Here is a 25,758-nt window from a genome sequence, read left to right as displayed (position 1 = left end):
CCGGAAACTACCAGGCTGATCATATTACCACAGGAAAAGGCACACCTTTTGGGTCAGGGTTTAAGTACAAAGAACAATTGCAATCTGCATGAATTAATTCGAGTTCAGTTTTCCAGTAATCTTCACTCATCTAGCCAGTGAAGACGGCTGGCAGAACTCATCAGGCAATGCCAAAACAAAACCAGTATTTTCACCTCTGTGTTTCAAACTCAATTTTCTGACGTCCACAATTTGTTCTTGTTCTGAGCTGGTTTTGGCTTGTGAAGTTTGAGCAAAAGCTTTTTTTAATTCCATACACAGAGAAAAAGGACCCACATTTTATCCATCTTACCTGCACTATTTCAAACATGAGAATGAGTAATATTACAAAAGTAACTATTTTTAAAGCTAATTTGAGAAGACAGAAAAACCTATTACTTGTGAACTATATCAGTCATTGCTAAAGATCATAGCTTTTGCCACCTACATTTGCTATCCACATTTAGAAATAAGACTCATGTTATTAAATCCAGTTTTATTTTGTAAATTTCTCAGTATTTGTTGTAGCATTTGAAAAATGTCTTTTACATTTGTTTTGAATAAATAAAGAGGTAGCTCTCTGAATTGTGAATTAAGTAAATGGGAAGACTGACTTTCTTTTTTTTCCCCAAAAAGTAAGCTGCTGTTTACCCTGTAGTAGGCAAGCTAACAGCAGACCCTAAGGTGCCGTGCCAAATCTGCAATTAAATTTTCCCCTATACAGATCAGGAATGTAAGCCTATGTCTTAAGTGACCTCCATATTTAATAGATATCCTCTAAATTGTCCCCAGCTGTAGAGTCCACGCCATTTAGATTTACTATTTATTTTTTTTGCCAGCACTTGTTTCAAATCATTCCTGTGGTCATGTTTGACAGCCAGAGACAGAGATTTTACTTTAATGAGACACCTGACACTAAGTAAATAACATAAAGCACATCATATTTGTAAAGCATGAAAATAATAATAACAAAGAAAAATTACCAGAAAAGAAAAGTAACTCCAATTTAAGCCTGTATTTCTGGTTCTATAGCCGGTGTTTCTATATTCTATAGCCCAAGTCAGCCTCTGAATAAAAGGTTATTTCATCCCATTTCATTTATATACACCACAGTCACCTTCATGTCAAGAAAAAGACAAAACAGCATCTTGTGTTTGCATTACAGATGTCATGTCTAAAGTACAAACATACTGCCTTTGTTAGGACAGGCTAGATGTGGAAAGGCAGGACCAGATTCAGTTTCTCTTAACAGTTGTTTCTGGCTGCCTTATCCTGACAGAAACCAACTCCGTACAGAAAGAGAGGAGCCTGAAAGCAGCTCTCCTCACCATACCACCTAGGCTCCTCCAACACAGAGCCCTTAGCAAAGTCCTATCGACTTTCTTGGTATTCCAGGCAAAATTCTGCCTGGGAAGAAGGGTTTCCACTTTCTACATCGTCTGTTTGGGGGTTTTACTCCTTTTTTCCCTTCCCTCCTTGTGGACTGGTTGCAGTTACTGGGTAGAAAAAGGCATGAGGGTGTTAGGGTCCTCTCTATGATCTCATCTTTGCAGAGAGTGTAATCTCTTAGGTGATTCTCTGGCCACAGGTGCGCAGACACAGCCCGATCAGGCTGGCACAAAGGCCCTTCTCACCTGTCCTCCACTACTTGCCCTTTTGGACTGTGCCACATGCTGTCCAGACAAGACTACCAACCACCCATGAGTGAATAAACCCAGGCATTGCTCACATGCCGCTGACCCTCAGCATCACTGTACTCATGGTGAGACAGGAGGGGCAGCGGCTGGGGCCTCCCTAACTATAGTGCTGCCCTTAGGCAAGTTTTTCTTCCCTATTTGGAGATGGATGAAAATCTTCCAGCTCTCCGGCTGACTCCCCTCAGCCACAGCAGGCAAGAAGTGAGGAGGGAAACCTCTGATAAGAACATTACAGGCACACGGGGACAGGCTTTGCTATTCCCAGTTGTCAGAGATCCAAACTGTAATTTGGAGCAGTTAGCTGTTTAGCTAACTTATTGGTCTACAAAAATCCTGTTAATTATTTGCTCTTCAGGGCTAGGAACTATTACAGCACTGCTAATATCTCACATGAACTTACAGTCAACTCTGAGGCAAGAGCCACAGGCATCAAGGGGCCAGTTTCTATCAGTGGACAAAACATACTTCCAGATGACCATGAAACTATGTGGAGCTTGCCTGGAAAGAGCCATACTGATTCGCTGCGGAGTCCTATAGAAACTAAGCAAAGAAACAAAGATGAAAACATATTTGCTGTTACTTTTTTCTGCTGAATACCTGATAAAAATTCCCTATTACATCAAATAATAGTTGCAGCCTGCAACAAGTAGTGGGGAAGAATTCAGGTGGAAATATCAGAACTAAAGCAACAGTCAGGGATGAAAGTATCAACACAGGAAACTCTGCTAATTTTACACAATCTGTTCCATACAAACAGATGCTTCAAAAAATATCTAAGAGAATGGCAATACAGAGTAAACCTCTTTCTGCTTACAAGTGTTTTTATCTGAAATACTTAATACCTGGATTGAAATGTGCAGTTAAAATCCTGCTTTCAAATGCAGATGTGTTTTCTCAGGTTGTTTTCTGTGGCATGCATGTGGCTCATCATGACTCAAACACTGTAAAAATAGTGTTTGTTTATTGCATGAGCACACAGAGGAAACTGGAGACATTTGACTCCTAAAGAGATCCCGGGAGCCTGCAGTTGTGAGAAAAGAAAAACACAAAAAAGCTTTCTGACAGTAAAATGGAGGGTTTTTTCAGCTCACAGCAATCCTGTCATTTCCAGAGTTCACCTCAGTCTGTTCTTCAGACAAAGAATGTTTCTTTAAAGGACAAGTGTTTAGTCAAAACCGATGCATTCTGCAGTTTAAAAGAAGGAAACCATCCTGAGAGTTGCTGAGCAACCTGCTGAGATTTATTAACTGCCCTCAATTCCTGGGAAACAGAGATGTTAATCTATGGAAATTCAGGCTCAGTTCATTTACCATTCCCTCCTGGTACCTCCACTTGTTGAAAGAAAAGGTAGTGTGGCAGGGAACTACTTTTAAGGGCCCTATTTCACCCCCCAGAAGAGGATCTTTGATTGACTCTACCCCATGGGAAAATCACCGACCTTTCGAGCTTTCTTCATCCCCAGAATAGAAATAAGTCAGAGGAGGTGACGAGGCACAGTCTGCATCTCTCATGTCTGGACTAGCCAAACAGTCTCCTCCAATAATTGTAACTCCCTTCTGTCCTGCTCCGCAGGCAGTTTCTGGCTCTTTTCTCTGTCTTGATCAGTGCCAAGAAGCCAGACGTGAGCACAGAATGCAAATCCTGCCTCGTCCTGGCTTCATGTGAAATAATTTGGATTTTCATCCAAATAGCACTCTCCCTTGCTTCCTGAGGCAGGCAAAGAGAAGCACACACAAACACACGTGCACAAATGCACTTTGAACAAGTTAGTGCAGGGTATTTGTTTTTCAATATGTAAACCCTTTAATGTTTGATAATGAAGATGCCTAACTCATTAAAAATTTCACACTGTGAATTGTTGCAACTTCCTGAGCAGTTTCATAGTTGAATTAAACAGATGTTAAGGTACAACTGTGAAAGAGGTGGTCCTTTATGATCTCCTTCATGTCCGATTAGGTGCAGATGGCCACAGAGACATAAGTATCTGCATAAGGGAGAAAGAAAAGCAAGAAGTGTTCAAGTCTGCTATCACAGACATTCAAAAACAGTCTCCAGCCTCTCAAGAATTCCAAACTTTCAGCTGAAAAAGCTGGGACTTAAGCTGAGTCTACATGTTACTTTGCAAATTCAGTGATATTATCAGTAGGGCTACATCATTTGCCATCTCATTTCTGCCTGTGCTCTGGGTTGCTTGAAAAGATTTCCTTCAGTCACCCTAAAAAATGGCAGGCATTTTGATTTTTCCTGCTGATGGCTGTTTAGAAGAACTGTCAGAAGAATCCACAGGAGATTAAAACACAGCATAATCTACAGGATGAAACTCCAACAGTGGAACTGTTGGGTTTTTTCCTACATGGTCCTTGCCCAGCTGGGACAACTTGTGTGAAAATAATCTTCTGTTAATCAAAAGCTATAGGTTCAATCTGCTTAAATTGCCTGGTGATACAAATAAATGTGGTTTATAGGAGCTCTTGCAAAAAAATCTGTGTAGATCCAAGCTGCTTAATTCTTCATTGCTTCTGCCCAAAGGGTGGCTTCTGCTCACAGATACATGGTGCGAGCACCCATGCCCTAGAACATCTAGCTCAAAAGTAAAGATGATAGTTAAGAAAAATTTTTACTAGAATCGCTTGCATTTAGCAACTTTAATATTACAACATTATCAGTACAAACAAGCGCATAGTGTTTTTCTCAAGATACATTAGTGCCACAATTTATTTCCAATACTTGTTTCTTGCTTTGTAAATATTTTGCATACAACTAGTGCAACTTTATTTCTGCCTTCTGTTATTATGCAATGAAGAACAAATGTACTGTAACATTCAACAGCCTATCACAAGACGTGCAAAAAGGAAAAAAATTTGCTGTGTTTATAAATGATCTAAGATTCCTTATACTAAAAACAGTTCCAAGCATTTTGGTAACTAAGACCACAGCCCTGAATGAGAGACTCAATGCAACACAGGGCATGTTTCCGAAAGAAAGTAACCAACTGTACAAGAAAATACAAAAGACCACATGACCGTCATATGAGTATCCTTACACAATATTAATCCAGTTTCTTTGTGTTACTACTTGCCAGTGGTTTTATCCTACCAACTTATTCATATGTGGAGTACTCAGCAAGAGTAAGAGTGACAAAAATGTACTTTAAAACTGTCTCAAATGCTTTGCAGGCTTGCAGAGAACAAACTGAGTGGATTCTGCTATTTGTTCTGAATACTACTCACTTCAGAAGGCCTGTTTGCAAGGATTTAACTTCAGAGTAAGGGCATTTAATAAGGAAAGCAATTAAAACAGGACAAAAATTCTTGCAGAGGCAGCAAAAGATTAAACATGTGGTGCATCTCTGGGAAGCTGAAAACAAAGCTGACTTCATGGCAAGACTAGTTTAATTTTGCTGGCATGTCAGCCACATGGAATTCCTACAGACAAGGGTTTTAATAGCATTCTCATGGCTGGAGTGGGAACACCGCAGAGAGCTCAGCACTGCCTTTGCTGACGTTATTGCCAATACCCTAAATGCATGCATACAATATCATCTGCTACATTTGTATTAAGGTGGGGAAGTTGTTAAGCGGTGACAACTCAATTAAGTCTGTCAGATTTTCACACATTAAAGGTATCCTTTTATGTCTCTAAGGCTGTCAGCAACACAGTCTTTGTATTGCTCACCCTGTGATTAAAGAAAAGTTAACAAAAGAACTTTGAAAGTATTAATATGTCTGGGGTTTAATTATCACTACAGGGACTAAGAAAAAATAAAACAACTAAGATGACCAAGGCAGTGGAGCATCTGTCCTGTGAGGAAAGGCTGAGAGCTGGGTCTGTTCAGCCTGGAGAAGGCTCAGGGAAGATCTTGGTAATGTATATAAGTACCTGAAGGGAGGGTGCAAAGAGGACTGAGCCAGGCTCTACCAGTGGTGCCCAGTGACAGGACATGAGGCAATGGGAACAAACTGAAACACAGGAGGTTCTGTTTGAACACCAGGAAACACTTTTTCACTGGGAGAGCAACCAAACACTGGCACAGGTTTCCCAGGGTGGTTGTGGAGTCTCCATCCTTGGAGGTATTCAAAACTCATCTGGAAACGGTCCTGGGCAACTGGCTGTAGATGACCCAGCCTGGGCAGAGATGTTAGACAAGATGACCTCCAAAGCTCCCTACCAACCTCAACCATTCTGTGATTCTGTGAACTATAAATTATTAGAACTGAGAAAATCATTTTTCACCATCACTCAGATTTCTCCCTAAAACAAGCAAGTGGAACTCAAAAGCCAGGTACATAGGTGTCTCCCTCATTAATTGCTCTTCTTGCTACCTGGAATGCTTCACCATTACTTAAGTCTCCTCTTAATTAAGCCATGGCTAACCTGTAATCCTTCAGATTCCTAAAGACACTCAATCTAAGATTCATACCTTCAAAGGGAGTGGCCATAGGCTCCTTTTCAAGTCAGTGGGGAGGCACACAAATGTCACCATCTAAAACAGACTGGACTTTTTGTTCCCTAGAAGAACTGTGCCTCTTCTCTGAACCCAGGCAATTATCTTCCAATATTGATGTTACAAGAGAGGTGTTTTGATTTGAGAGATGTGAGTGCAGTGAAGGTCTCTTCTGCATACACCCCACATGCTTCTCAGGCAATTGCTCTGTCAGGGAAAAGCAAAAAGATTAAGGGAGAGAAACCAACACCTGTGGCACTCTACTTACAAGCGCTGTTGGTTCGGAAATGAAATGTTAGGTCATGCTTGCTGGACCTCTCAGCAGAACTCTTCCAATTTACCTGCTTACATAAAGGCAGAGGTGCCCTGATAAAACCTATAGTCAGTGGTATTTAGGACAGTGAAGATATTTAAATAAAAATGCCGTAAAATTACCAATAAAACTCTGACTTTGAGGGCCTAACAGATTTCCAGTTCCATTCCCACATGGTGAGTCCTCATAAGTGGAAAACTCAATCCAGGTAGGTCAGAATCGAATAACTATTACTGAAGTTGAATTCTTCTCACTCCCACTACAGTAGAGACTTTGTCTCTGTGCTTCAGGCTATAGCAATGACCACAGAAACTAATGATCCAACATTTTCCAACTAGCACTCTTCTGCCAAAGAAGACAGGATAACCTTCATAAACATTCTTAACAGCTTTAAGACCTCAAAATGCACAGGTGGCTATGACATGAAAGAGATCATGCTGATCTCTTAAGAGGCTGAAAGATCACAGGTTCTGAAAAGGCCCAGTTCAAAGAAACAGGGCTCAAAATGCCCTCAAATTTTGGACAAACTCAACTCTGCAAGAGAATGGAGACTGAGTTATTTGTATCAAATCTGCCGCATAAAGCATTTTATTATTTTTTAAATGGAGAATGTGGTGGGGGAAAAAAGCACTGAGTGATGTGACAGATCAGAAATGTTTTGGCCTATTTTGCCTAAGCCCCTCCTCACCTACAGTCTGGTATTTTCACTCAACACCTCCCAGCATCTGGGAGAGCAGGAGTTTCCTACATTGTTCCAGGGGAAGCCATTTTAGAAATACAAGCCTTGCTGTTCGCCGACACATCATTAGTGGCATTTTGAAAAACAGCTCTGTTTAGTCACATCCCTACACTAATCCTCTGGTCTGTGCATATAATCCCCAATCAAGACAAAATGGGAGACAGCATGTATTAGCCAGAGACAGCCTGGACATTCTCCAGTGGAAATTGTTCCCAGTGAGCGTGTTCATGGAGATCCGGACACCCTGCCTGACAGGTGCTCCTCCATGAAGAGGGATTCACTTACAAACGGGAGATGAAAGCAGGGCGGGAGGACAGGACACAGAACACCACCCTCCTCTGGCCGAAGTAAGGGCCACTATTAACAGAGACACAATCTGCATGTGGTGGACGCAGAAGAAACGCCCCGTCCCGGGGAGGCCTCTGCCCCCTCACACACCCCGCGCCGCCCGCGCTCCGCGCTGCCCCACCCGGTGGCCGGGCCCTGGCTCCCGCGCGGAGGCGGCGCCCCCTGAGGCCAGGCAGCAGCGCCGGCGGCGGCGGGGGGAGGTGGCGGGGGCGGTGCCAGCCTCGCTCCCGCCCCTCCGGGGCGCCGCCAGCCCGCGCAATTCGCGCTCCTCCCATCCCCTCAGGCACGGCCGCGCCCCGCTCGCCGCTCCCTCCCACACGGCGGGGCGGTGCCTCTGCTAGCCCCTCCCCCGTTCCCCTCCCCTCCGTCTATCTCCCACCGGACCCAATGAGAGGGAGGCAATACCAGCTTGGCCCCGCCCCGAGCAGCCGGGTACCGCCCTTTCCGGCGGAAAGGTGTCGTGGCGTTATCCAAGATGGTGGCGGGAGGGTTGTGTCTGTGTGGGCTGATCAGGTACCGGGGGTGCGAGGGCGGCAGTGTGGGGGCGGGGCGTTCTGGCAGCGGAGGGGGAGGGGAGGAGACCCCGTGCCTCTGTGGCCCCCTGTCAAGCCGCAACCGCGCTCCCCCCGACCCCCCCCGAGCCTGCCTGGGCTTCGCGCTCCCGCCCCGCCCCGCCCGTACCCCCTGAGGAGCGGAGGCCTCCGGGCAGGGCGAAATGGGACAGGACCCTGCCCGGCTCCTTCTCGCCCAGCCGCCGGCCTCGGATGGGTTAATGTTGCTTTTCCGCTTCATCCCGAAAGGAATGTTATCTTACGTGTCAGTCGTGACGCGTGGCTCGCCGCGGGCAGCTCCTTTAAAGTCGAGTAAATGGTGTTTATCGTAACGGTAGCACAGCATCAGAAACCGGGCTCTGTTGCCTGTTAGGCTGTGTAGGCCAAGAAGAAAGACCCCGTTCGTGGATTAGGAGAGCTGTGCGGGGAGGTGGTGGTCTGCAAAGGGAATTCCCCTGTCAGAGAGTGCTTCAGAGATCTGAGGAAGCAGGTGTCTCTAAACGGAAACTGCTCAGAGCTTTTCTGGACAATTGACATGCATCTTCAGATCTCGGGGGGGATGAAAATGCAGGTTCTGGGACATGCACTGCAGGCTGGCTCAAGTAGCTCTGCACCAAAGCAGTTCATACTAATAGGCTAAACATGAGCTGGGACTGAAGAAAACTCTTACAAATCTGTTTAGAAATCACTTTGCTAGTTGCATTTTGCCACATTGGTAAGGACGTGCAACCTTTATAGTGTATATGGCACATAGATACATGGCGTGAGTAAACAACAGTAAATTATTGTGAAGTAACAGTATGGAAAAAATTTGGCTAAACAGTGTAGAACAGTGATTTTTTTTTTTTTAATTGTTGAAATGATACAGGGATGTTTATGATTTCTGAGACGAGAACTCAAGAAATTGTTGAACTCCCTGTAACTCTACCTGTAAGCCCTTCTCTCTCAATTTTGTACATAGTATTTTTTCAAAGCAGTTTTGTATTTTAAAATTTCTGGCTTGTTTCAGATTGCTGTGCTCATTGTTAATCCCTGCATTATTTCTAAGTGGAATTTTATGTGTCTGCTTGGTGGTGCTGCTGTGGGGAATACGGCTGTGGATACAACAAAGGAAAAAAACAGTTGACTTCAGCAGGAGAAGATGGGAAGCGGCCATTGCTGGTTGCCTTTTTTCACCCATATTGCAATGCAGGTGGTGGAGGGGAGAGAGTCTTATGGTGTTCCATTAGAACGCTCCAGAAAAAGTAAGCATATATGTTTATCAAATACCATATTTCATTCTCAGCTGCTGATGGTATTATCTATGCACATTTTGGCATTTTACATATTTAAATAGGTGTCATTTATCTACCAGTCCTATGGGGTTTTTTTTGCATTTGAGTTTCACCTGGTTGCACCATTCCACTTCATCCCTTTATCCGGATTTTGATCTTTCTTGGTGTGGCATCTATCACTTCTTTCTCCCCTTGGGAGAACCCCTCCTACTTCATTGGTTTTCCACTACTGGTATGGAGCTTTGTATGGGCTTAACTCATCAGTAGGTAACTGATGATTTTGATACTTGCCTCTTGGTGCAGGAGGCAAAACAGGTTAACATCTAAAGTGAGTTTAACATTGGCACACCCACTGGCTCGCACAGTTTTCTGCATTTTAGTCATGCTATGCACACACAGACATCTCGTAATGTAGGGCAAGGCATTCTTAAGTCTGTAGAATAATACTAAGCTCCCTTTTTGTTTTACAAAAAAAAATATTCCCCAGGTCTTCAGCCATATGTTCTTCTGCAGATCAGAAAAAACTGTGGAAGTATAAGGAAAAGTATAATTCATGTAAAATAATTTCAGAGCTAGGCCAGACATTAGTTCTCACATATCTTTTGAGTAATTTTGAATGGATAATATTTTAGTTACATGATAAAAAATTTGAAGAATTTATTAAATTCTTTTCTTTACTCTTGCAGGTACAGAAATGTAACGTGTGTTATTTACACTGGTGATAGAGATGCCACTGGAGAAGAAATAGTAGAAGGTGCTTTCAGAAGATTCAATATTAAATTAACTCATCCTGTGAAGTTTGTATTTCTAGAAAAACGCTACCTTGTGGAAGCTTCTCTTTACCCTCACTTCACTTTGCTGGGACAAAGTTTAGGATCAGTGTTTCTTGGCTGGGAAGCTCTTCTAAAGTGTGTTCCTGATATTTATATTGACTCAATGGGTTATGCCTTCACGCTTCCCCTCTTTAAATATTTAGGAGGCTGTCGCGTAGGATGCTATGTCCATTATCCCACTATCAGCACCGATATGCTTTCTGTCGTTAGGAATCAGGATACCAGATTTAACAATGCAGCCTTCATTACAAACAGTCCTCTTTTCAGCAAATTTAAACTTGTCTATTACTACTTCTTTGCTTTCATGTATGGATTGGTTGGTTCCTGCAGTGATGTGATTATGGTTAATTCTTCTTGGACTCTAAATCACATCCTTTCCCTCTGGAGAGCTGGGGCTTGCACTTGTGTTGTACATCCACCGTGTGATGTTCAGACCTTCCTGGATATTCCACTGGAAGAGGAGAAGAGCACCAGTGAATATTCCATTGTTTCTGTCAGCCAGTTCAGGCCTGAAAAAGATCATCCATTGCAAATCAGAGCCTTTGCTAAATTGCTGAAAGAGAAGAGACTGGGGCAGCAGCCATCATTGAAGCTTGTCTTAATTGGAGGCTGTCGTAACCAACAAGATGAAGAGCGTGTAAATAACCTTAAGCACCTTTGTGATGAGCTGGGAGTTAGTAAGGACGTGATATTCAGAATAAACATTTCCTTTGAGGAGCTAAAGAGACACCTGGCTGAGGCCACCATCGGCCTGCATACGATGTGGAATGAGCACTTTGGGATCGGTCAGTATTTTTCCTCAGTGTTGAGCCATTTGTCCCAGCTGGGGACACAGGGAGGGCTTCAGTTCGTGATTAAGGCTCCTCAGTACAGGTGTCTAAGCAGAGAGGTCTGCATGCCAGGCAGGTGTCCAACTCACATTCCTGTCACAGGCTGCCTAGCTGAGGTAAAGCCTACAGGACCAATTCAGGTGACTAACCACTAGGTGCTACTGTAGCGCAAGCCAAAGCATCTTAGACTGTTAATAATGATGGACATCCTCTGGTCACCTAAACAGACAGCTAGTCCCGTCTGTGCTGCCCAGGATGTCCTGACTGACCTCCAGCTGTCCCTCTGCAAGGTCATGCGTCACCCTAAGGTCGCATGTTAAGTTTGCCAGCCTCATTGCACAGATGCCAGCCATACCCAACGGAGCCTCAAAAGGCAGCAGGTACTTCTGTTTAAGCACCTTGGATTGTGCCCTGTTGGCTCCACTGACCACAGAGGGAGCTTAGACGTAGTTCCTACATAGACATTCATGTGTAGAGATTGTGATTGTCTATTACCTGCCTCAGCTGCCATTTGAAATGTCTAGTAAATGTCATGGGGCTCCATCTGCTGTTTCAGAGGTGTGAGTCTCCCACAGATCCTGTCTCTTATTTGTAAGCCCCGTGTAGATGCCACCAGGTACCTACTGTTGGTCATCTCATTGCACTAGGCCACTGTGCTAAGGCAATTAAATCCATTGTAAGGCAATTAAATCAGTCACCATAGCACGGAACAGAACACCAAAGAGGAGCTGGGACCTAGTTTGCAATGTGCTGTCATACAGAATTAAGGTATTGGGCTCAGTTTACTGGGGTTATTTGGGTCCTGACCTTGAAATGGAATGTAAGATGACCCATCTGTCATAAATCTACAAGGTAAGTTAGCAGCCAAACAGATGGATATTATGTGACTAAACTGCAGTTTATACCATCAGACTTTATTACAATACAAGTTAAATAAGTATCAACCCTAGTAGTCTGTAGGAACTTGGTATAAAAAATTTAGTCTGAAGTGTCTCCCAGAATAATGGGTTTCTCATATTTCTTCCCCCACAAAACAATTCAAGTAAGTTTAAAAAAAAAGTTACACAATCACACTGTGATTTTGAATTTCAGCATGACTTCACCTTCATCTCCAATTTTATCTGTAAAAAATATGTTCCAAAAGCATTATTTATAGTTGGCAATTTTTGAGCTAGGGGAACTTTTGAAAAACCAAATCAGAACTGAGATGAATCAGCAATTAAAGTGATTTCTGAGGTCTGTTCTGGAACTGTGGAGGAGCATTGAAGTGATGTATACATTACATGCTATTCCTATCCCTCTGCTTTTGGCTGAGGAAAGCTTACTATCAGATTCCCATTCCATTAAAACTTCTTTCATCAAAAATACAGATGTAGTGATAACAATTTTTACTAGTTTGTCTTGCTGAGTTGTCAAAAGCTATAGATTTGTTAATCTTCAAAATATTGAACTTCTGAATATCATCTGATTGAAACATGCATAGTCAGCTTTTCTCTCAGTATCTTTCTAAATGTTAAAAATCTTCAGTGTGAATGAGAAAATGAAGTTACGTTCAGCTGTAATTTTTAATTATTTTTTTGCAGCTGACACGAAACCATAAAACGCGCATTGCAGTGTTCTGTCACAGAGCAGAACAGAACTATGCAGTGTTGTAGAGCTACCTTCCCTTGTATCTTCACATTTGTTTCAATATCTGGCTTTTTTTTCACCATTATATACTGGTGATACAGTCTCTCTCAGCTGAATCAAGTATGTTACAAGAACCGCAACTTAACCAGTTATAACTTTATATATAACTTATTATATAGCTTAACCAGTTACATCTGGTTTCTAATTTCAATTTTATATGTTTAAGAGAAACTTACAATTTCAGTCCTCAGGACTGAAAACCTTAAATTTGTTTTTCTTCTGAGACCATTTACTCTGTATTTTTCAAACTGATCTAGAACAGCAGTCTGTAGTAACTTCTGGGTGAATTGTACTGCAGTTTTAACTTTCCATGCCTCACAGAAAGCCAGAGTATGATGTGCACACTCATGTCAGCATGTTTTGTATCTTTTACAGGAGTAGTTGAATGTATGGCAGCTGGCACTGTTATCCTGGCTCACAATTCTGGAGGTCCCAAATTAGATATTGTGATACCCTATGAAGGACATACTACTGGCTTCCTAGCAGAAAACGAGGACAATTACGCCGAGATGATGGCTTATATCCTTTCTTTGTCTCCTGAAAAAAGGTTAGAGATCAGAGAAAATGCTCGTCGCTCTGTGCATAGGTTTTCTGACCAGCATTTTGAAGAGACATTCCTGTTATCTGTGGAGCCATTATTTAAATAAATGTATATAAATAAAAAGTTGTATGAATAAAATTAACTTTTTATATTTGGCTATGTGTCACCTATAAATGTATCTAATCTATGATCCCTTGGTCCCTTTCAATAAAGAGATGTTTTTCTTTCTGTCAGGGTATCTGCTTTACGTAATAGAGATTCTTCTACTGGGAAAAAAACACTCCTGAAAATTTTCTGTGTTGACTACGTGACAGTGTGGTGCACTGTAAAACCCTCTGGACTCACAGAACCATCATATTTCCTTGGTAACAGAACTACATCTGGAAGTTCTTTTATTTATTGAATACTTTCAGTCTCCACCCATTTAATGACTTTTCACCCACGGTCACACTTTTTAAAGGCAACGCTTTTGTTTGATAGCTTTTTTTACCCAGGAGATTTTGTTTCCAGAGTCTGCAGCACATTTTCAAATTGCTGTCCCCCGTTGTGTGGCAAAATCCTATTATGTGGGATTTTAATTGTGGTTCTGGATATTTCGTTACCTACAGTGATTCCTTTAAGTTAATGATATGGTGGTTTTGTTAGCTTGCTTTTAAATAGTGTAATAATTGCCCTTGCCCATGATGCTTACGTTAGCTATTTCCTCATGCCCTTTCACGGTATGACAGCTTAATGGTATTTTTCCAACTCTACTCTCCTGAAATGTTTTCTGTTCTGTTCTAGGGAATAGAAAGGTCTAGATTCGAGGGCATAAATAAATGCTGTACAAACATGAACATTAAAGCCCTAAACTACTGCTTATTATAAACCGGAATGCTGAACAAAATGTTCAAAAATTGGACATCTGCTTTTGTATCAAAAGTGGAAAAACATATAGTTCTTTTTTGAGCCATGGAAGCACTATTTAATACTTTAGCAAACTCACAGAAGTGAAAAACTTCAACTTACCAGATGTCTGCTGCAAATACAATACAGCAAAGAGGAAACCGTCTCAGAGGCTCCTGGAGTGTGTGGAAGGCAACTTCCTGACACAGTGGGTGAGGGACCCAGCTGGGGAAGGCACCCGCTGGGCCAGTTGTTTGCAAACAGAGAAGGACTTGTGGGTGATGTGGTGGTTGGAGGCCATCTCGGGCACAGTGATCATGTAACGATGAGGACTTTCAGGTTTTGGAGAAGTAAGGAAGGGGATCAGCAGAACTGCTACCTTGGATGCCCAGAGGGCTGACTCTGGCCTGTTTACAGTCCTGGTTGACAAGAGTCCCTTGGGAGGCAGTCCTGAAGGGCAGAGGAGTCCAGGAAGGCTGGGCATTCTTCAAGAAGGAACCCTTTAAGGCGCAGCAGCAGGCCGGCCCCGTGTGCCCAAAGACAAGCCAGTGAGGAAGAAGACGGGCCTGGCTGAACAGAGAGCTTTGGCTGGAACTGAGGAAAAAAAGCATTTTATGACTTTTGGAAGAAGGAGCAGGGAACTCAGGAGGGCTAGGAGATGAAATGAGGTTATGCAAAGAGAAAATTAGAAGGGCCAAAGCCCAACTAGAACTTAACCTGGCTACTGCCATAAAGGACAATAAAAAATGTTTCTATAAATACATTAGCAACAAAGGAGGGCTGAGGAGAATCTCCATCCTTTATTGGATGCGGGGAAAACCATAGTGACAAAGGATGAGGAAAAGGCTGAGGTACTTCATGCTGCCTTTGCCTCAGTCTCCCATAGCGAGATGCTCTGGGTACCCAGCCCCCGGAGCTGGAAGGTGGGGGTGGGGAGCAGAATGAAGCCACCATAACTCAAGGTGAGATGGTACCTGCTACACCACTGAGGCACACACGAGTCTATGGGGCCAGGCGAGATCCACCGGAGGGAACTGAGGGAGCTGGCAGGCGTGCTCACCGAGCCTCTTTGTCACCAGCCCTGGCTGACCAGGGAGGTCCCAGCTGGCTGGGGGTGCATGAACGTGACACCCGTCTGCAAGAAGGGCCGAAAGGAGGATCTGGGTAACTACAGGCCTGTCAGCCTGACCCTGCTGCCAGGAAAGGTTATGGAGCAGGTCATCCTGTAAAGCATCGCACGGCATGTGCAGGACAACCGGGGGATCAGGCCCAGCCAGCGTGGGGTTATGAAAGGCAGGTCCTGCTTGACGAACCTGGTCTCCTTCTACGACAAGGTGACCTGCTTAGTGGATGAGGGAAAGGCTGTGGATGTTGTATACCCAGACCTTAGTAAAGCTTTTGACACCATTTCCCGCAGCATTCTCCTGGAGAAATGGGCTGCTCATGGCTCGGGCAGCTGTGCTCTACACTGGGTAAAAAGCTGGCTGGAAGGCTGAGCCCCAAGAGTGGTGGTGAATGGAGTTGCACCCTGCTGGTGGTCGGTCACCCGGTCACAAGTGGTGTTCCCCAGGGCTCAGTGCCGGAGCCAGTCCTGTTTGATATCTTTATCAATGATCTGGACAAGGGGATCAAGTATGTACTCAGTAGGTTTGCAGCTGACACCAAGCTGAGGGGGAGTGTTGATCTGCTGGAGGGCAGGCGGGCTCTGCAGAGGGATCTGGGCAGGCTGGACTGGTGGGTCAAGGCCAATTGTATGAGGTTCAACAAGGCTGAGTGATGGGTCCTGCGCTTGGGTCACAAAAGCCCCAGGCAGCGCTACAGGCTTGGGGCAGAGTGGCTGGGAAGCTGCCTGGTGGGAAAGGACCTGGGGTGTTGGTTGACAGCCGGCTGGACATGGGCCAGCAGTGTGCCCAGGTGGCCAAGAAGGCCAGCAGCATCCTGGCTGGTACCAGGAACAGTGTGGCCAGCAGGGCAAGGTCAGTGATTGTCCCCTGTACTGGGCACTGGTGAGGCCGCACCTCGAACCCTGTGTTCAGTGTTGGGCCCCTCACTGCAAGACAGACACTGAGGTGCTGGAGCGTGTCCAGAGACGGGCAGCGGAGCTGGTGAAGGGTCTGGAGCACAAGTCTGGTGAGGAGCGGCTGAGGGAACTGGGGGTGTTCAGCCTGGAGAGGAGGAGGCTCAGGGCAGACCTTATAGCCCTCTACAGCTGCCTGAAAGGGGTGTGTGGTCTCTTCTCCCAGGTAACAGGGAAATGGCTTCAAGATGTGCCAGGGGAGATTTAGATTGGATATGAGGAAAATTTTCTTCACTGAAAGGGTTGTCAAGCATTGGAACAGGCTGCCCAGGGAAGCAACTGAGTCACCATCCCTGCAGATATTTAAAAGATGTGTAGATGTGGTGCTTGGGGACATGGTTTAGTGATGGACTTGGCAGTGCTGGCTTAATGGTTGGGCTCAGTGACCTCAAAGTCTTTTCCAAACTAAATGAATCTATGATTCTATAAAAAAGCTACTGAGAATGCGGTTTTCCCTCTATTTAAGTTTTATCTGGATTATATGAAATTTTTAATATGAAAAAATACAGTTAGAAGAACCTACTGTCCAATGTTTTATTAGGAAATGGGGAACACACAGTTCTCATGGTTCTAATAAATGCTTTTACTTCTACTATAAAAAACTGCTGAGCAGTTGGTGGTACTATGTAGTACTGTGCAAATGAAACTATGGATTACAAAGCTGTATTAGCAGTACATGGAGATTATGAAAGGCTGTAAGAGCTTCTTTTATAGCAAGGAGCTGATTGAGCTAGGGAAATATAATGTACTGGTTAGAAAACTTTCTTACATGATACAAATACAGTTAAAGAGAGTATGTAATTAGGAATTTGCTCAAGGAAGTCTTGTCAGAGATGTCCCAGGTAGTTTAGAATAATAGATGAAAGTGCACTCCAGTCTGGATGAGGATTTTTCAACATTTAGACATATGACAATTAGCCTGATTTTCTTCCTTTTAAACAAAATAGTAACAACCTTCTATTAATTTTAATTGAGCATTTAGCACAGTTGAAAAGCAGTGGAATTACTTGGCATTTAATGTCACCTATCCTTAAATGTTGTTACTGATGTGGCTGAAATTTCAAGCAAGTTGAAGTTTTTGAAACAGTTACTTTGCTGGCGTTCTATGTAGCTCTTGCTTCCTGCTTACTTTTTTCATTGTATGTGTCAGCACTAAATGACCCATGGTTATTTTCTAAATCATCATTAGATTTTCCAAGTAGTTTGTGAGGTAAACTCATCCTTTCTTCATCTGTTTGACCTTTATTTGTTGAAAGGATGGGAGACTCCATGCTTCTCTCTGCTGGAGAAGCTGCTACTTTTTCCAGACATTCCTTCAGCTCATGTCTGAGTTCATCTTCAGAATCTTCAAAATTTCTGTACAGTAAAAAAAAAGATAATTGTATTAATTAAATACATCCTTGTTACAAGCCTTTCTCCTTTCAAGGTCTTTGAGATTTTTTTAAATACTTTATAAAGAATATACAAGCAACACACACAATATGAACTGTTTCTTCTTCCTCTGTAAGATTGTTTACCTGTATTTATAAGGTAAGAGAACAGGAGTTGCAAAGCCATGTTAATACTTCTGCATAACCTTTTTAATGACCATGTTGGTATGTGACCTACTAATTTACAGAATTAAACATTAAATTAGCAGACTGTAAAACAAGTAAATTTTCTTCACTTGTGAATTTAAAAGAACAGAAGAAAAGCTTTAGGCAATGCAGCCTGTCATTTCATGAAAACAGTTGTGTGGATTTTTCTTCTAATGTGCTTGACTTACGTGTCTTCATCATCTGATCTTGGTTCAAGTCTGCCTTCATCAACAGCAACAGCAAAGTATGCTTCTGAATCATCTTCCTTTTTTTCTTTTGGAGGCAACATAGTTAATCTTTCTTCTGGAAAGGAAGAGAAATATTCCTTTATTTGTGTATTAGCTAACTATAAAAGTCTACATAAAGTAATAGCAAATATGTAATTGCTTGATTATTTTTTTGGTTGTTGTTCAAATTACAGCTATGTTAATATCATGCTTCTGTTGATCACACATTTTAGTTAGTGTTTTGTAACTTCTGCATAGTGAAACCTAATGTGTTTGTAGATCATAACCAAAGGACTATAAAAGTTAAGAAAGAAAGATGATATAATGTTAGTATGTTTAAGTTCCCAATACAGGGATCTGCATTTTCAATGGAAAACTTAGGGGAGTACTGTTTGAGAAAGACTGAAAATTACTGCTTTGGATGTACCTATGGTTACCTAAAAATGCTCACTTTCGAAGACTGAAGGGCAATCTTAATCTGAAGGTGGGAGAACAATGCTAAGAGTTGTTCTAATATAAAGACTAAACCCTGCATGTGATCCAACAGAGATCTGTCAGTTTGGGTAATGCTGTACTCCACAACGTCAGCTTTAGCAGCAGGGCAGAATGGGGTATTGAGAGAGTGCCATATTTTAATAAATGTAACTGATAAAAGTAACAGCAATTAGAATACCTGTGTACTTATTTTTGCTTTGGCCTATGAACTGCTGACATCAGTGAAAAGTGGTCTGAATTTCATTTTGGTTTGGGGTTTGGGTTTGCTTTTTTTTTAATGTGTAAGCAATAAAGCTAGTCTTTGGAGAGAAATTTAGGTGGTACATTTAGCTGGTTTAGCCTTCAGGATGGGGCAGTTTTAAAAGAGCTCGTTATGCTCTAAGGAAACATCTATGTGAGGCATAATTAGTAGGAGAGTGCTGACTGCACAGCTGCAAATGAAAGACATTTCTGACAACCCATTAAAATTGTTGAAACTTGGTATGTGCAAGTTAGCTGGCTCAGAAGGCCTGTCATCCAATTATACATTCACTAGATTGGCAACTGTGCATAAAACCACAATGTCCAGTTATATTTACAGCATCTTTCTGTGGAAAATACTGTGGCTTTTTAGCAAACAACTTTGATGCAAAGAAAATGTCAATTTTAAAACAGTCTGTTACTTTAGGAAAGTGCACTGCAGTATGAGTTCAACTCAATTTCAGAATTTCAGCGTCTGCTGCATCAGCATGGACCATGTTGTAAAGTAAGTCACCACTTAAGTCGCCATGCACTATCATTTATAGCTGTTGTACAGAAATACATTTATTTGCATAAATGCTTTCTACAGCATACGGTTCTTCAACCTTAACAGTTACAGGGGCTAAATCCAGGTTTGTGGTACCTGCGGACTTGCTGGCAGTAGTAGCTTACCTCTGTCTACCCAAGCAAATGAAAACACGACATATGAAAGTAATAGCCAGTAGGTAGGGCTTGCCCTTTTCCCGGCTATTGAAATAAGCAGCATCCTGAAAGAGGCCTCTCGCTGCCACAGGACAGAGCAGTGGATGCTGGGGCAAGCTGCCCGTGTTTTTCTAGTTTGCCAAGTGCTTCAAAATGTTGGTTCTCATCACAGACCCTCTGCCAGTGGTAGAAGAAGTAATACACTAAAGAGAAACTTGCAGAGTTTACAGTAACAAACATCCTACCTATTTCTTCTTCAAGGGAGGTGAAGGAATCATTAGACAGTTCTGCTTTTGCTAAGATGTTCAGGAGTGTCCCTGGCAGTGTTTGTTTCCACTGCTTCCTGTTTTCCGGGATGTCTTCAGGCAGATAAGCGTGGTCAGCTGAAGAACAGCAAGGTTCTCGGGTCACTAAAGCATGAGCGTAGCTTGCCACTGTCTTTTTTTCAGATTCAGACTTTCTAGTCTTGACACTGACTTCTTCCTTTTTGGTAATGCTGGCACCTGTATTTTTTTTACTTTGTGGAATACTCATTAGTTTTCAGTAAGTATTTTATCTGATCAATACCGTAGAGAAAAAAATAGTTTGGACTATCCGTCAGATAAAATTTCTAACACCAGTTTTAATGCTCAAGTAACTGCTTTTTAAGCCTGGAATAGACAGGTGCAACTTTACTGAGCAGTCCTTGCTCTCAAACTTGTTGGCTTCTTCAGGCTGAAAAATCTTCAAAGAATTTCCTGTTTCTTTTGCACCCTAAGCTCTTTTATCTAAGTCAGAACGAACAAGAAGTGGTACACTAATAATATTCTGCTTTGTCATCACTGTCTATGCAAACTCTTCAGGTTATTTCTGTGTATCTGGGGTGTTGGGAACATGCTGGAATGCTGGAAGTAACTCCAGTGACTGCAGCAACCAGTCACTAGAGACAACTGGCTGCCTGGGAACATATGCACTGTTACTGTAACAAGCCCAGTGATTAGCCTCTCCTGAAATGGAGCATCACCTGTGTGAGCACGCACCTGTGCTTGTGACCCCACAGCGACACTAGCGTGTGGGGTGAGAGACCAAAACCCCCACACACACCCTGGGATGGCGTTGGCAACTGACTTCTCTAGTTCTTGTTCATTAGCTCAAGGCCCAAGAAAGTGGTGATGGTTAGTTGCATAGACTGGTTATTTTTAGCCATCGTTACCCAGGCCACAGAGTGATTTGCAAAATGCAGCCCTCTTAACGTGCATGAGCAGCACAACATGACTGCAATATTAGAGGGGAAAATGACAACTGCATTCTATGATTTAACACATACAATAACCTCAGTTATTATGAAGTCTTGCAATTAAAAGCCTGCCGGATCATGTGAACATTCTGGTATGGAATCATTTTGGCAAAGGTCTGTAAGTATTCTGGCTGAATTTTACCAGCTCCTTACTTTCACTGAAAACCAAAACTTTCTTACCGAGTTCGTTTTCAGCCATAGAAGGACATACAGATGTGACATCAACATCAGCTAAAAAATTCAGTAATGTCTGAGGTGCTCCATCTTGCCAATATTTTCTGTTTTCTTTCTTATCATCTATGTCATTGGACTCTAAGGGGAAGAAAAAGAGAAGGCAAAGTTATTTCTTTTTTTTTTTTTTTTAAAGTAGATTTCAGTGTGATTGTAACATTATGTGATATAAAGACAGAGCTCATCAGATAAACTTGCTCTAGCCTGGAGTTACTGAATTTACCTAACTCCTATGTAATTTTCAGGATTAATACTCAGCACTGCATTTCCCCAAGAAATACCTGTTTGGTATCCAGATACTTCTTCCAAAGCTCTGTCCATATGAGCTTCATAAACTTCCACCGCTTTCTTCTTAAGATTCTCACAATCCACAAAAGTTAAAGTCTTACTGAGTTTATCCAGTACCTGAAAAAAAAAAAAAAAGCTTACTTTGGAAAGAGAAAACCAATATGGTAAAATAACTAATCCCTTCTTATTTTACTGTGTTTGTGAGCCATTCTCATGTATGCACGGGAAAACTATGTATCAAAAAGCGAAGCAGCAAAATTCAAAAGTCACATTGTGAGCTGTGTATCAGAGGGCTGCATGGAGCTCTGCAGAGGTGTGAAACAACAGAATGACAAAACAGTGCTTGATAAATTGAGAATATATATACCAGAAAGAAATTGTATTTTTGATGTTGCTGTTACAAATATTTTTAAAAATTCTAATATACTGACAAAAATCTTAATAGGTACCTGTTACATGTTGATCAGCCACAAATGTCATTTTAATAAATGAAATCGCACATGTTTTCTGTAGTCTCACTTCCACTTTTTCTACATAACAACTGGTTCATCACAGTGTTATTCTTGCTTTGTGATACAATACTAGTGAAAATAAACATAAATGTACTAAAACAATTCGAATCAAATTTGGCATTCTCAGACTAATTCAATTTTGAGGTGAGTTCTTCCCCTCAAGCCCAATTAAAAAAATTTAAATATCTGCACTCCTTTCATCTTTTACCATTTGAAGGATTGATCCACATATTATCCAATTTTCCTCTGAGTAATTATCTTCTTCAAGAAGGTCATATATATGCAATATGTCAACAAATCCTCAATAGGAAGCTTCATTATAACAAAGGTAGAGGATGATGGTAATGGAAACAAACCTTAGATACTGGAGCTACTGTTATGGTTTCAGATTACTAATGTAAATGCTTTGAATACAACTACAACATACCTCTGCTTCTTGAATACTGTCTTCCTCAGGAACACATACATCTAAATTAATTTCAAACTTTACTCCTCCCTGAAGAAAATTATCACACTTCATTAATTCATTTTATTAAATAAAAACATTTAATTAAATATACACAGTTTATATAGTACTACAAACTTGAAAGTTATTCTTCTATTGAAAATACATTTTATTTAACAATATTTTTCTTTTATTTAACAAAATCAAAGTTGAACAAATTGGAAAAAAATAGACTTCTCTAAATACACTTTATGGATATTTTCAAATGAAAAAAAAAAGTGGACTGCATCCACTTTTGATTTTAAGGAAAGGTGTCTTTAATAATCATTTAATTCAAATCCTTGCAATACACAGAGTTGGTTCTTACAGCTGGCTCTCAACCAGTATTAAGACTTGAATACTGTACTGCTTTCATGCAATATTTCACAACAGACCTTGAGTCCACTTCACAATAATCTCAGAAACTTTCCTGATATCTTATGTGCATTTCCATTCAATTGCCATCCCCTTCTATAATTTAAAAAGCACTATAGAGAATAATTCTATAACAAAATGTTAAAAAATTAGCAGCCTGACTTGACTTCACTTAAACTATGAGTAAACGTGAGTTCCCATACACTACTAATGCAGTTTGATATAAAGATGAGTAGGTAGGGATTGATTACTGTCTGGGAATATCTAAAGGGAGTCTCCCTCAAAATGATCTGAAAACCTCATTTATTTTCTTAGGGATTCTATCTTCTCATATAAACTTCTAACAAACAGTTGACGAGCACTCTCAATTGACTCACAAATAACTTGATTTCCAGAGCTACTGTGATAACACAACCATTTGAAACATACAGACATAAGAAAAAAGTGGAAAAAATACAGAAATGAGGATGGTTACCTTTGGTTTATGTTTCTTTTCTAAGATTTTCTGGTCTTGACTATACTGGAGTCTGACTTGTTTAAAGTTTTTTTCCATGTCCTGGAAGGAGGAAAAACCCCAACTTTAAAACACACTCTGGAACCAGTTTATGTCTATACCCTCTAAAAAAGGACCTGTTTAAGTAGTAAATGTAGTCACTGATTTCCTTGTATATGTATCTGTAAGAATATTCCATTTGTTGCCTTATTTAGATTCTAATACTGAAAGACATAATTCTGGCTTATCTGGCAAATAGAAAAATGGGAAACCTAGCATAAACTGCAAACCTCTGATTTTTCAAAAACCTATGTTAGGAGGATACAGTACTGTGTCAAGAAATAAGTAATACATCTTTTATTTTTTATGAGCCAGATGACTCATGCTGATTTCGTTCTGGAAAACTTTGGAAGTGATGAAAGTCAAGATTATAATAGAAACCAATGCCTGCAGAAAGTATAGCCATGTTTCATAGTATCTTCTTTTCTGGTAACACCTGAAAAATACCTAATTACTCCTTTTCATATTCCTTTATCCTATGTTAGAACCTGTCAGATAAAAGCAAAGTAAAGAGTTGTATGCTGCTCCTTCAGTGATCTGCTGCAAGTAGGGCACATCTTCAGCCTCAGATGAAACGACTACAATTCACAGATTTTACTTTTTTAAAACATATATACAGTTTCTCCAGTAGATTGAGTGCCCATGAACTAAGGTGACATCAAGCAGGTGCAAAATCTAGTGTTTCTTTTTCATTATCATGTGTTTCCCATTAAATCACAGGGAATATAATTTCTGTCCTATCATGGCTCTGGCTGCCTACAACCTACCTACATCACATGATGTGTGAATTCATTTTAGTAAAAGCCAGATCCATGATCTGTGAAAATCACTGAATAGAATCCTACTAATATGGTCAGGTTTGGCCCAAGTTCCGGCTGCAATAGGGTAGCAGAATCTGTCACCAATCTATGTGGCAGTCTGCCTCTTGCTACTGGACAGTGCAGGAAGTTCTACATCAAACAAAAAACAAAAAAAATGAGGCAAATCCTGACTGAAGAATCCTAGTAGCTAGACCAGGGCTATTTTCCCTTCAGAACTGACAGGGAATTTTCACACTGAGATCAATTTGCATAAATTGAGGCATTCATTTCACTTGAAGAAAAGTGGACTTTCTGTAGAACTCCATGTGGTCTGGAAAACTCATCCGGTGTTCACAATGTCAATACTGGCAAAGTGGAACAATTCTGAAACTTTCCAATTGCTGGAAACAACTCCAGCAGGTGTGTTGGTAGTGCGTGATGAGAAAGAAGTGAAGGAGTGCTGTAGCTGGAAAGCTTTGGCTCTGTCTCTTTCTCCCGCTTCTCCCAAATTTTTAAGTAAGGACTAAGGACTCCACATAAAACTGAATTCTAACTTCCCACACAGTGCTACTCTGGGCTGTCATGAATCGCTGTACCTTCTGTACAGAATTTTCATAAAAGACTTGTGCTGTGAGTGGCTGCTTCTTTGCTTAGAAAGCAAGGAAAAGAAACACACGACAAAAATAAATTAAGTAAAAGTATATCCCAATATTTACAGATGAAACAGAATTACCAAAACAAGTCAGGACTCCACCAAAGAAATTTTCCAGGCTATTCATGAAGGGAACATAGGGAGACTTTTACATATGGTGCAAGCATCAGATAAGATTTAAGCTTTACCATTTTTCAGATTTGTCACAGGGAGTGAATCAAAGACCATGTGGGACTTGCATAAAAAATTCTATTTAGACTAGGAGATGATACTGATACCTGAAGTGATTCTTCTCCTGTTCTAGCTGTATCCTTGATTTCAGACTGGTCCTCAGCTTTTTCTTGCCTCACAACATAGGTTTTATCTTGTATTTTTTGATTCTCCTAGGGAACATTTTTATCAAATGTTAATTTCAATTTCTAATTATGTGTACTAACTTATAAAAGAAAGAGGAAGTATGACTGGGTGTATGTTTGAGCTTTGTTACCTGGAGTATTCCTGCTCTAAATCTGAATTCTTTTATATCACTGTGGTATTCTTCCCGAATCTTCTGCAATTGTTTCAGATACTCCTATTAAAGAACAGCAAGGTAGAACACATATATATTAGAAATACAGAAATAACACTAGCTAAACAGAATATTATATGGATATCAAACTGTGTATATATGAGAAAAAGGGATCCTTATCCTTTACTGCCAGCTTTAAAGATTGCCTGATACTTCCTCTTAGAGGGCATTTTTGAGTTATAACTCTTTCAGACTAACCTTTTTGAAGTTTTGCAGACAGTTTCATGCTACTTTTTCTGTAGAGTTATATCTAAACCAGCTAATTCCAAGAATGAGCTAAGGACTTGCTGAGTAATGATGCTAAGGTTGCAATCCAAATATAGAGGACTGGAAATTAGGAGGACAAAATATTATATAATATTTATTGTATTGCAACCTGCTCCCCAAAATGAAACAAAATCCGGTAATCTTTTCTTGGAGAAGCTTCAGCATTCCTATGCTTTGTAGTAAAAACCTCAAATTTGGCCAAAACATAGGTTTTGTGTTAAGGACATGTCTGTACTGCTTATATGAGTTATCCCAATTTGCCCATGTTTCAA

At 41.3% G+C, this 25,758-nt stretch overlaps 3 protein-coding genes and 1 long non-coding RNA gene across 8 annotated transcripts in view; 1 reads left to right on the top strand and 3 right to left on the bottom strand.

The window, feature by feature from the left end:
- The window catches only part of ATP7B (ATPase copper transporting beta), a 41,515-nt gene extending 38,130 nt beyond the window's left edge, over window positions 1-3,385 (bottom strand). The window contains exon 1 of one of the 3 annotated variants that reach the window (XM_040583780.1): window positions 3,154-3,385. In XM_040583780.1, coding sequence (XP_040439714.1) covers window positions 3,154-3,171 — 18 coding nt within the window. In that variant the 5' untranslated portion in view covers window positions 3,172-3,385. Of the gene's footprint in view, window positions 1-2,115; window positions 2,194-2,557; window positions 2,737-3,153 lie in introns of those variants that run through there. The other 2 variants (XM_040583782.1, XM_040583776.1) reach the window with 2 other exon arrangements.
- Window positions 3,386-3,522: 137 nt separating this feature from the next.
- Window positions 3,523-7,623, bottom strand: LOC121083402. Its single transcript, XR_005826345.1, has 3 exons — window positions 7,577-7,623; window positions 6,136-6,366; window positions 3,523-3,699 (listed from the first exon to the last, which is right to left on the bottom strand). It is a non-coding gene; the product is annotated as an uncharacterized LOC121083402 (long non-coding RNA).
- A 377-nt stretch (window positions 7,624-8,000) lies between these two features.
- ALG11 (ALG11 alpha-1,2-mannosyltransferase) lies at window positions 8,001-13,505 on the top strand. The gene is given in 5 exon segments (XM_040584301.1): window positions 8,001-8,072; window positions 9,120-9,231; window positions 9,233-9,354; window positions 10,071-11,002; window positions 13,112-13,505. Coding segments are annotated over 5 exon segments (1,476 nt in total). The 5' UTR covers window positions 8,001-8,034; the 3' UTR covers window positions 13,384-13,505.
- A 3,254-nt stretch (window positions 13,506-16,759) lies between these two features.
- NEK5 (NIMA related kinase 5) overlaps window positions 16,760-25,758 on the bottom strand; it is a 30,655-nt gene continuing 21,656 nt past the window's right edge. For all 3 annotated transcript variants that reach the window (XM_040584035.1, XM_040584037.1, XM_040584036.1), the window contains exons 15-23: window positions 25,139-25,222; window positions 24,930-25,034; window positions 23,122-23,202; window positions 22,215-22,283; window positions 21,269-21,392; window positions 20,937-21,068; window positions 19,726-19,863; window positions 18,005-18,119; window positions 16,760-17,595 (exon numbers count right to left, since the gene is read on the bottom strand). In XM_040584035.1, coding sequence (XP_040439969.1) covers window positions 17,343-17,595; window positions 18,005-18,119; window positions 19,726-19,863; window positions 20,937-21,068; window positions 21,269-21,392; window positions 22,215-22,283; window positions 23,122-23,202; window positions 24,930-25,034; window positions 25,139-25,222 — 1,101 coding nt within the window. In that variant the 3' untranslated portion in view covers window positions 16,760-17,342. The remainder of the gene's footprint in view (window positions 17,596-18,004; window positions 18,120-19,725; window positions 19,864-20,936; window positions 21,069-21,268; window positions 21,393-22,214; window positions 22,284-23,121; window positions 23,203-24,929; window positions 25,035-25,138; window positions 25,223-25,758) is intronic.

Source organism: Falco naumanni, chromosome 2 (assembly GCF_017639655.2).
Source record: "Falco naumanni isolate bFalNau1 chromosome 2, bFalNau1.pat, whole genome shotgun sequence".
Taxonomy (NCBI): Eukaryota; Metazoa; Chordata; class Aves; order Falconiformes; family Falconidae; genus Falco; species Falco naumanni.
Note: the sequence above shows the minus strand (reverse complement) of the source record. Positions and strands in the feature narration are given on the sequence as shown.